The 11,141-nt window shown below is 44.4% G+C and overlaps 1 protein-coding gene across 2 annotated transcripts in view; it reads left to right on the top strand.

Annotated features, from left to right (window-relative positions):
* The first annotated feature begins 200 nt into the window (after positions 1–200).
* SMAP1 (small ArfGAP 1) overlaps positions 201–11,141 on the top strand; it is a 100,190-nt gene continuing 89,249 nt past the window's right edge. For both annotated transcript variants that reach the window (XM_089530980.1, XM_089530979.1), the window contains exon 1: positions 201–548. In XM_089530980.1, the coding sequence (XP_089387106.1) occupies positions 431–548 (118 nt within the window). In that variant the 5' untranslated portion in view covers positions 201–430. The remainder of the gene's footprint in view (positions 549–11,141) is intronic.

Raw genomic sequence — 11,141 nt, 5'->3', positions numbered from 1 at the left:
CTCTTTAACCCTCTGGGAACTACTTTTTTTGACCCTACGAGGGACGCGTCACTCGAGCACCGCCGGACTGGGCGGTGACGACCACGAAGACGAAGAGCAAGGGGGCGGTGCTTCCGCGGGCGCAGGAGGCCAGGAGTCGGGATGGGAGTAGTTCCGGTTGAGAGGGAGGCGCCCCTCCTCCCTCCTGCCGCCGCTGGTTGGCTGAGCTGGCCTGAGGGAGGAAGAGGAAGCCACCCCAGCGCTGTTGGCTTGCCGGCTTCGGCAGGAGCGGAGTTCTTCGTTTTCCCTGCGCCCGCCCGCCTCATTTTTTTTGTTTGAAAGCCTGCTGGTCGCCGCCGCCGCCGCCGGGCGCGAGGGTCTCGACGCCTGCCGCGCGCGCATTCCCTGTGCCCCCTTCTCCCTCCCTCCTTCCCGTCCCCCTCCCTCCGCCATGTCCACCCGCTCGTGCCGGGAGAAGGCGCAGAAGCAGAACGAGCAGCACCAGGCCATCCTGGCCAAGCTCCTGCGCGAGGAGGACAACAAGTACTGCGCCGACTGCGAGGCCAAGGGTACGTGGGCGGGGGGCGTGGCCTCTGGAAGGTGACAGTTGGGGGAGGGAGGGAGGGAGGGGGAGTCCGGTCAGAGGGAGAGAGCCAGCGTGGCGCAGTGGATCCAGCGCTGGGCTTAAGGCCCTGGGGGACAGGGGTTCGAGTCCCACTTGGGGCCACTTGGGTGACCTTGGGCGAGTCACTCTCTCTCAGCCTCAGAGAATAGCCATGGCCAGAAATAAAAGGAACAAAATAAAACCCTGATGTAAATAACAATAATAAATAAATATTTATTATAAATAAACAAACTATATATAATTAATAAACTATTATGGAGTTTTCTTGGCAAGATATGTATACAGAAAGGGCTTCTGCCATGGCTATTCTCTGAGGCTGAGAGAGAGTGACTTAAGAGTGACCTTAAAGGACCTTTTAGAGAGTGTGACCTTTTAGAGAGCCTAAGGATTTATGGCCACTCTTAAGTCACACTCTCTCAGCCTCAGAGAATAGCCATGGCAAAAACAAAAAACAAAACACCAGCCTCTGAACAAACCTTGCCAAGAAAACCCCATGACAGAACCTATTATATACGTTCATTAATTTCATTGTTATGCTGCCTTTCTCCACAAAAAAAGGACCCAAGGCGGCTCACAAAATGAAAACATTTTTTAAAAACTACAGTAAAAAAATAAAAGCCTGAAACAGAATTAATGGTGTTTTCTTGGCCGAGGGTTTTTGCCCTTACTGCTCCCTGAGGCTGAGAGAGTGTGTCTCAGGGTGGCCATAGTTCCTTAGAGTCACCCTAAATCGAAAACAGCTTGAAGGCACACAGCAGCAAGCAGTCCTTGTTCTGGGTGACCAAATGTCCTCCTTTTCTAGGCTGTGTCCTCCATGTCAGCCTTCTGTCCAGGAGGAATTTCCAGAACAGCCTCCATTTTGAGACTGGCTAAGAAGCGTGGGTTTATTATTTCTATCAGTATTTTTAGCTTTTATTTCGTAATGTCCCACATTTTTTCTTGACTGTCCTACATTTTGAGGACGTCGGGTAAACCCTGCCCCTGTCACAAGTTTATTTGAACTGACCGATCCTTTGCATTCCCTGTCACCATGTACAGATGTGAGAGCTGAACAGCAAAGAAAGCAGATGAAAAGAAGATCAACTCGTTTGAACTGTGGTGCTGGAGTGCTGAGGATACCATGGGCAGCCAAAAAGACAAACAAATGGGTCCTTGAACAGATTAATGTGTTAACAGATTAACTCTCCCTGGAAGCCAAGATGGTGAAACCGTGGCATTGCTACTTTGGGAAAAGCAATGATGCTGGGGAAGATAGAAGATAGCAGAGAGAGAGGGAGACCCCAGGCCAGATGGATGGACTCAGTCAGGGATGATGCCTCAGGCCTGGGCCTACTGCAGGACCTGAGCAGAGAGCTTGAGGTTGGAGAATGATGGAGATGTCTCATCCACAGGGATGCCATGAGGGTCAATTCAAGGACAGTTAACAGCAAGAACAGACCCTCTGTCCTTTACATCTCTGCTCAGGCCCATGGCCTCCCTGATTGAGTCTGTCCATCTGGCATGTGCTCTTCCTCTCTTTCTACTATCTTCTCCCTTTCCTGGCATCATTGCTTTTTCTAATGAGTCATCTCTTCTCATGATGTGGCCCAAGTACGACAGTTTCAGTTTCATCGTCTCGGCCTCCAGGGAGTGCAGGGAGACTTTGACCTTTAGCTGTTCTAGAGCCCATATTCTTGGCTGTCTGCGGCATCCTCAGCACTCATCTCCATAGCAGCTTCCAGTGTCCTCACCTCAAAGGACAAAGCACTGCAAAATGTAGGACGTTCAAGAAAAAATGTGGGACGTTACAAAATAAAAGCTAAACATGATCATAGAAATAATAAACCCACACTGAGGCTGAGAGACTTGCCCAAGGTCAGCCAGTGGGTTTATAGGCCAAGCTAGAAATTAAACCCTGGTCTCCAGAGTCATAGTCAAACACTCAAACCACTACGCCAGGCTGGCTCCCACTCTTCCCCAGCACCACATCTCAAATGAATTGATGTTCTCTTTATCCGTTTTCTTCATTGTCCAGCTTTCACATCCATACATGTTGATGGGGAATACAGTGGCTTGGACTACCTTCATTTTTGTATTCAGTGTTATATCTTTGCACTTTAGGATCTTGTCTCGCTCTTTCATAGCTACACTGCCCAGCCCTACAATGTCCTATATCAGAAATTCAACCCACTGGTTCTGTAATTGCAACTTGGTTCTTACATAGAAACCTCACGGCCTCAACTTTCAGAATGGGTCTGCTCCTTTCATTAATTTCCCTGCCTCTAACAGTGCCCATTTATATTTTATTCATTTTGTTACTTATTTTATTTGCTTAGTATCTCTCCGATTGTTTGTTATTTAGAATAGGGAGAACAGAGGATAGAGGGTCTTGGAAATATCTCATTCACAGGGTCACCATGAGTCGATATTGACTCAGAGACCCTTGCAACAACAAACCTCTTGCCTATGGTCGCCAGAGGGAAAGCTGGAGAGGGCTCTTGTGTCCTTTTTCCTCTGCCCCTCAACAGTTTTATATGTATTGAAAACATCTTAAAACAGGACATCAAGTGCTGCTGCCACATTGCAGAAATAAAGCAGCTTGACACTGCTTTAATTGGCATGTCTCAATGAAATTCTGGTATTGAGTCATGGCAGTTAAAGTGGTGTTAAACTGCTTTATTTCTGCACTATAGCAGCAGCCAAGAATGTCAGCTTGTGAGTTTATTATATATAAACTAAATGGTTGACCTGTAGCTGTTACAGGAACAGTCTGCCAGGAACAGTCTGCCAAAGTCCAGCTGGTCAGGAATATCTTGAAAGGTTCTGTTGTAAGAGCTCGTGTCAATACATTATCAGTAAGGCTTTTGCAGTATTCCATAATGGTGCTGTAGAATAAGAACTGGCAAAACCACCTCTGAGTATTCCTTGTTTAAGTAAACAATGTGAAATTCATGAGGTCGCCCCTGTGTCTGCGGAAAAGCCTTCTGCTACACAACCATTAAGAGAGCCATTAAGAGTAGTGGTCTGAGGGGAGTTGTTGGTTGGTGTGTGCCTTCAAGCCGTTTGGGACTTAGGGCGACCCTCAGGCGACCCTGTCATTGAGTTTTCTTGGATAGATTTGTTCAGAGGAGGTTTGCCATTGCCTTTCCCAGAGGCTGAGAGGATGTGACTTGTCCAAGGTCATCCAGTGGGTTTTATGGCTGAACGAGGATTTGAACCCTGTTTTCCAGGGTTATAATCCAACACTCAAACCAGTACATCACACTACTCTCTCAATCCCAGGAGGAAGCAAAGGCTTGCTAGGAAAACCCTGTGATAGGTTTATCATAAGTTGGAAGTGACTTGAAGGCACACAATAAGCAACAAAATGCAAGCATTAAAGGCACAAGAGTCATCTCTAGCTTTCAATACAGCAACTCCTTCATGTCTCACACTCTCTCGGTGTCATTCCTGTTTCCTTTAGTGGTGGGGGTGCTAGTGGTCAGTGGGTATGGAAAGGGGTGGTGACAGTAGCTGTGGAAAGGTCAAGTAGCTTTGAGGGACTTTAAAAGATTGTTGTTTTCAGTCTGTAGTGACTTGCTGTGTTATCACATACCTTTGAATCATTGTGCCTCTTAAACTGCTGCTTCCTGAAAGTGGCTTTCATGGTCCTTTTGATTCTCTCTCTGTTCTCATAAAATGGTTTAAAGTTATTTTCAGTTTTCATGACTGCCTTTGGGTGTACCTGCTTCCTGATCTAATTAAGGATGGACTCCCCCTTTTTCTTTGAAAACAGGGCATCACTTGAGCCAGAATTGCCAGGAGGTAGGCCCCAAAGCATTCCTCACCCTCGCTTTCAGTGCTAGGACTCATCCCCCAAATCAGCAATTATATGGGTGAATATATGAGTACTTTAGATGCTCAAGGGCTTAGGAATGGCCAGCAGCATTTTTGTCATTTTTTCTTCTTTGAACAACACACTCATATACTCTATGGCAAATTACTTTTGAAACTCATCTGCTTTGAAAGGCATATGCTATATGACACAAATGAGCTGTTTTATATTTGCAAGCCAAGGGCCCACCTCAGTATATGGAACCAGCTGCATAGTCCTTTAGATTTTGATGGTTATTTGGAGCAGCCTTGCCCAACCTTGTGCACCCCAGATGTGTCAGAATACTACTTCCTTCATACCCAGCCACTATGGCCTGTAGTCCAACACAGCTGGAGGCCACCAGATTGAGGAAAGTTGATTTGGAGTAATGCTGGGGGGAAAATGTGCAGTCTTTTGTAAACTCTGATGACAAGTCTGTGACTTGGTGTATGAACACCATCATGGGGATTATTTTAGGGCTCGTTAGAGCTGGGTGTCCATATGCACCCAGCCCTCATAGCGGTGCCTTTGCACCATGTTGCCGTGGCCCTGCCCACATAGGGCACACAACAGTGACACGCAGGCATCTGCGCACCCAAATGACGTTCGCCAGAAGCTCTAGGTGGCTTCTTTTTAGAGAGTGCGTCGGTGCCACACTGTGCAGTTGGTGCAGTGCCGACGAGGGGCAAAAACAGGCGACATGGAGCCGCCTGTCTGTATCCCCCTATAGATGATGAGGATTAGCATATATTCTCTGCTGTTCACAACCACAGCTAGAGTTTGAAGCATACTTCACTAAGAATAAATATCATTGGCAGTTTAACATTAACACCTAGAAACACACCCCATTGAATTCAGTGTGTTTTACTTTTCAAAATTCAAAGGATTCTCTTCCCTCCCCTCCCCAATGATATGTGGCAGTTTAAGAAGCAAAACTAGCAGACATTTGTTTTGGAAGTAGGATAGTGGGCTTCTGCAGTAGAAGTGGTGGGTGCTATAAACCCTTTTCCACAAAAAGCGAGCACTGTATTAAAGACTCGTCAAATGTATGTTTAAGCTCCACTCTTTCTTGGGCAAGAACCATATGTATACATCTTTTATTTTGTTTTATTTATTTTAAAAATTATATTTCATGCCTACATACAAAAAAGACATAGTGTTTGACCAAAGACTATCTTCCATGCAAGGGACATTACACACTCAGGAATCCAAAGAAGTTCCTTTCTCCCAAAAGGTAGAGGCCTCAAAAATGCACTTGGGTAGATTCTGATAGTGTAGGCAGTTCTATAGACATTTCTAAATATCCACAGCTTGATAATTATAGAACTATCCTTAGAAACGTACTAGCAGCACTGTAAATTAAGAACTGGATAAAGTTTCATTTGCATCAGCCATCTTGAAATTGGGTTTTAATCCAACCACAGTTTCAGACATCTTCAGAGGCAGCCCCACACTGAACACATTGCAAAGGTGTGGTTTGAACATTGCAACAACAGCAATTAGGCTCACTCTTTCTGTGATGGATCACACAGCTGGTACATGGCTTACTCAATGGAATATGATTCAGAGGTGAGTCTGAACCAAAAATCACCCTCAAACTGCAAGACTGGGCTTTTTAAGGTGATGCAGCACCCCAGATGTTGTTTGACTGCATGTTCCAGCAGCCATAGCCAGAAAAGCCAGTGGTAAGTCTTGTGGCTTCCAACATCAGAAGGCACAGCATTTCCACTCCTGTTTTAAGGGGGTTGAAACTCCATCAAGAACAGATGAAACCACTCCCAGGACAAATGAACCACTCACTGATTTTATCTCCATAATATCTGGTTTAAACCTCAGATTCGTGGTGCTCATTCAGCACATCATTCATCCCAGATACCAGGTATTTCTGCTATCTCACCTAAATCTGACAAAAAGGATAGGTAGATTTACATGTTATCAGCATGCTGATGGCGCTTCATTCCAGATCTCTGAATAACCTCAACTGGGATTTTCAGATACTAGACAGGATGAGACACAAATTAGAACACTGCCTTCTGACCTAGTGAACCAAGTACACAAAATCACCGCTTTATCCCAAAGAGATGGCTCAGGTAGATGCCATGATTAATAGCCCTGAAAGAAGCCAAGAGTTCTCAGTGGATTAACAAAATGATGGTTAAGAGAAACCTTGGACAAAACTTCAGTTCTGATATCCTTACATGTAAACTGGGGCTGTTAATTGAGAACCACTGTCTTTTTTCCTCATAACTAGCAAAACTGATTAAACTCTAATTCTAAACTATTGACCCTCCCATTGTGCTGTCTCAAATTCCTTTTTGTACAGATGTTCCTCGTTATAGATACAATAATTATGCACCTCTGCATTGCCTTCAATCACTTATGAAATCCACAATTATGTGTCATCAGTGTCAGATCATTTTTTGTTGCTATTCCAGTTTTATTTCCTCCTCTTCTACCCATCTGAACAGAAGAAGGCTTCCCTGTGGCTGGTTTGCTAGATCAGTTGCATTCAATCTGATCTAGATGCCATCAGTGAAACAGTTCCAAAAAGCATGTCGAGAACATCATCTGGTCCAACTTTGTGGGATAGTTTCAGCTGTTAGTCTGAGCATGTGGATCCATGCTCTGGTAACCTCTGGGGTGGACTGTGTAAGGAGCCTAGTACTGCAAATGGTTCAAAGCTTCAGAAAGTACAGAATTCATCTGCAAGAATGATGCATGATTTATTTAGATGAGACCATGTTATGTCAATTCTGAAAGGAAAACATTGGCTGTTTTTTCACTTCTGTGGCCAATTCAAAATGGTGTTCAACTGTAAAGCTTGAAATGGCTTGGAGCCCAAATGACTGAAAGAGCACCTATTTCCAAATCAATATGCCATTGCACTATAAGCATCATGTTTCATCTATAAGAAAGGTGTATACTGTTTATATACTTGACTACAGTCCGCCCTCGCCTTACATGGGGGATCTGTTCCGGACCCCCCCCCCCCCTTGCGTAAGGCAAAAAGCGCTTATGCTCAAGCCCCATTAGATATAATGGGGCTCTTGCTCGATGCGCAGCTATGTGTGTGCTCCCATTCTCTGTGTAAGCTGGAAGCTGCTTATAACAAGCCCACATATGGTGTGGCCTCACTGTATAGGTCAACTATTTTATGCCCAAAAGTTGACTCTAAAATCATGGGTCAACTTATATATGGGTCAGTAGAGTAACACTGCTTAGAAAGGTCTTGATAGACACTTTGTCCCATGCCACATTCTCCATGCCTTGGCAGTGATCTCTGAAAGGACAGGGAATGTGTGTCTGTGTGTGAAAGAGGTGATTCCCTTTCCGATGCTAAAACCTTTTCTCCCCATCAAACAAACACCCCATTTAACTCCATTTCCTTCCTTTCTCAAGCTGACTAAAACCTTCTCCTTCAGCACCAGGGAAGTGGTGTTAGGTAGCTGGGAGAAGTCTATTATTTTATTATTATTATTAACCTTTATTTATGAAGCGCTGTAAATTTACACAGCGCTGTACATGCAATCTTTTTAGTTAGACGGTTCCCTGCCCTCAGGCTTACAATCTAAAAAGACATGACACAGAAGGAGAAGGGAGTGGTGACGGGAAAGGGTAAGAGGTCCAGCAGTTCCTCTCTACCTCCGAGGCCTGGACCAAGGCAGATGGACTGGAGGGAGGGCTTGGCTCCAAAATGGAAGGTTAATCATTATCCAGGGAAAATACATACTCACAAGTAGGATAATACATATACAGTACATAGCAATACAGGAAATGGATCGATAAACAGCCAACAACAGAACATCAGATAGTAAGCGACAATTATGCGATGCCTGGGAAGGCTTCTCTGAACAGGATGGTTTTCAGCTCCGTTTTGAAGCTGGTTAAAGAAGTGATGGCTCTTGCTTGTGGAGGAAGAAGGTTCCAGGAGTGAGGGGCAGCAAGTGAAAAGGGGCGAATCCGAGATGGGGCAGAGGAAATCCTGGGCTGAGACAGGAACCCTTGACTACCAGAACGGTAGTCTAGAGAGGGAGAAGGAGGGAGGGAAGTGGTATCTTCCCCTTCATGTCCTTTGTTACATGCCCCTAAGTTTTACCCTTGACTTTTATCCATGGGTCATATCAGAAGTCATGATTTTGGCCCCCAAACCTTCCTTCAATTTATATGTGTCGACTTGTACACAAGTATATACAGTATGCACAAAACATAGAGCTTTCCCGGTGCTGATACCCTGGCTTTGAAACTCCCCCCTGAGGGAAGTATACCTGTTTCTGTCACTACACTCCTTTCAGCACCAGGAGCCTTCTTATTTACCTTCTTATTTACCCAAACATTTCCAACATTTTATATTTCTTCACCCTGGAATCTGCCCCAGTGCTAGGTGAAGTTTTTTTTTAATCTAGGCCTTTCGATTGCATTGCAAGACTGATTTTATCCTCCTGATTTGCTTTGGTGCTCTGTTGTTTTAACTGTGTTTTGATTGGTTTTTTTTTAATTGTGTTTATTGTAAAGTGATCAGTGCACATTCCAGAAGTTGAATATATATATAGTAGTAATTACCAGGGAGTGATGTTAGATAGTATTTTAACTGTGAACTAGCCCATACACCTTTGAATGGATTAGCTCATAACCTTATGTCAGAGTCAGGGAAACAGGCTTTGTGGTAACATGCAGGGTTTGACCTAGAACTTCCTCGATGTTGCATTGTGTTGCCCTCCCCCTCTACACACAAGCAAGGAAAGAAATGACTCATACCAGTGGGCCGAAGCTTGCTTTGCCAGAACACGCATCAGGAAGTTGCCTTCCTAACAAATACTGAGCTGCTTGTACCGAATGTTGAAACACAAAGAATTAACAGGGAATCCTGCGTTCAGAAGTAATTTAACAGACATGCCCCTAGAAGCACTGAATATTGCAGTGACTCATATAGTAAAACAGCTGAGGTTTCATTATTTGACTTCTCAAATCCAGTATGCTGTTTTCATCTCATTTTCCAAATGGTTTGAAGATTTGCTGAAAAGAAAGCAAGTTCTCTTTGGTCCAGAAATTTAAAATAATGGTTTGTACTCTAGTGGGAGAAGTAATAATTAGCATTTACATTTGGAACCTTGGGTAACAAAGTAGCCGAATTAATAAGGGAGTAATCCTGAGCAATTGTTTGTACCTTAGACACATTTGGGATTTGTTTTTAACTTGGGCTTCTAAAATGGAAAACCCATTCTCTTATACCGAGCATGTTTTGTATAAAAATCCTACTGCCAATTTTGATTAACAGCTTCTTTTAAAATTTTTTTTACTCATTATGAAAGATAAAACATCTCATAAAAGCCCCCCCCCCCTCAATTACTTTGGATTGCATCCTTATCAAGAGGAATGCAACAAAAGACGAGAAAATGGTCACTTTTAAAGAAATGTGTGTATGAGTGAAGCAATAAGTGTGAATTGAGCTAATCCTCAATTTGTAAAGAAAATGTAAGATTCTGTTACAACTGGACCACGTGTTATCTCCTAGGTAGACCTTGTCTTCTGCCTGTTTTAGTCATTGAGAGTGTGCAATTAAAGTTAAATGAATGGACACTTTACTCCCAAGAAGGGATATTTATAAACTGTTTGGGAAGTACCTGTCACAGTGAGGTTCATTGTTTACAAACATGCCAGTAGCCTTGGTAATTCAGTCCATTTGCCCCAAATGAGAAATTCTTTACCACTGTGAAACATGACATCCTTTACAGCTGTTTGGCATAAACTTGCTAAGAATTACAAAATTTGTGATCACTTGTGGTGCATTGAAAATTGAACCCATTCTAGTTACTGTGACTGTAGTAAAATTAATGGGAACACTACCAATTTCCTCATACCCTAGTGTCATAAATCATTTCTGTAAGAGGTTTATTTGAGGCAGGGTTAACCAGGGCGGGATACAGATTGCCCCTTTCCCCGAAGGATCAGGGCCTGAGCTGCCACAGTGGCAGCCCCAGAGTCCCTGATCTGCCGCTTTTCCAGGTCTCGGGGAACCTCAGGCTTCATGCCCCAAGGACAACCCGACAGTGGCAGGGGAAGGGAGAAAGGAGCCACTTGTTCCCTTTCTCTCTGTATTGCTGGCGCGGCTGTTTAAAGGCCGCACCAGCGATACGCACGGCGGAAGGAGCTCCGAAATGGAGCTCCTTTCGGCGCCGCTGAAAGGACTCCACAAGCGCCCTACAGCAGTGCCATGATGTGACGCCCACACCACACCGTTTGGACACGGCGCCTCTGTCACGTCAAAATGCCGGTGCCCATGTAGACAGGGCGCTGCCATTTTGACATACAGAATATGTCCTAAGGTTGCGGGGTGTCTGTAAAGGATGCCCTGAGGCAACCCTAGTATGTATCCAGGCCAGTGCTTTGCGCCGGTCTGGATACCGCCCATGTTACCGTATATACTCAATTATAAGTTGACATGTATAAATTGAGGGCAAGGTTTGGGGCCAAAATTATGGATTTTTGTATGACTCGTTGATAAGTCAAGGGTAAAACATTGGGGCATGCAGCAAAGGATCTAAAGGATGAAGCAAAGCAAAAATAATGTCAAAGAACTTACAAAATTCCAGCAGACATAACTCTTTGTGCTCACTCTTAAGGCTGGATGGATGAGAGTAGAGGGGGTCAGTGCTTCCAGGACAGATTATACTCTTGCTTTTCACCAGGGATGGTTCCTTCTTTTAA

Source organism: Sceloporus occidentalis, unplaced genomic scaffold, assembly GCF_023333645.1.
Source record: "Sceloporus occidentalis isolate IW3139 unplaced genomic scaffold, rSceOcc1.0.p SCAF_6, whole genome shotgun sequence".
NCBI lineage: Eukaryota > Metazoa > Chordata > Lepidosauria > Squamata > Phrynosomatidae > Sceloporus > Sceloporus occidentalis.
Note: the sequence above shows the minus strand (reverse complement) of the source record. Positions and strands in the feature narration are given on the sequence as shown.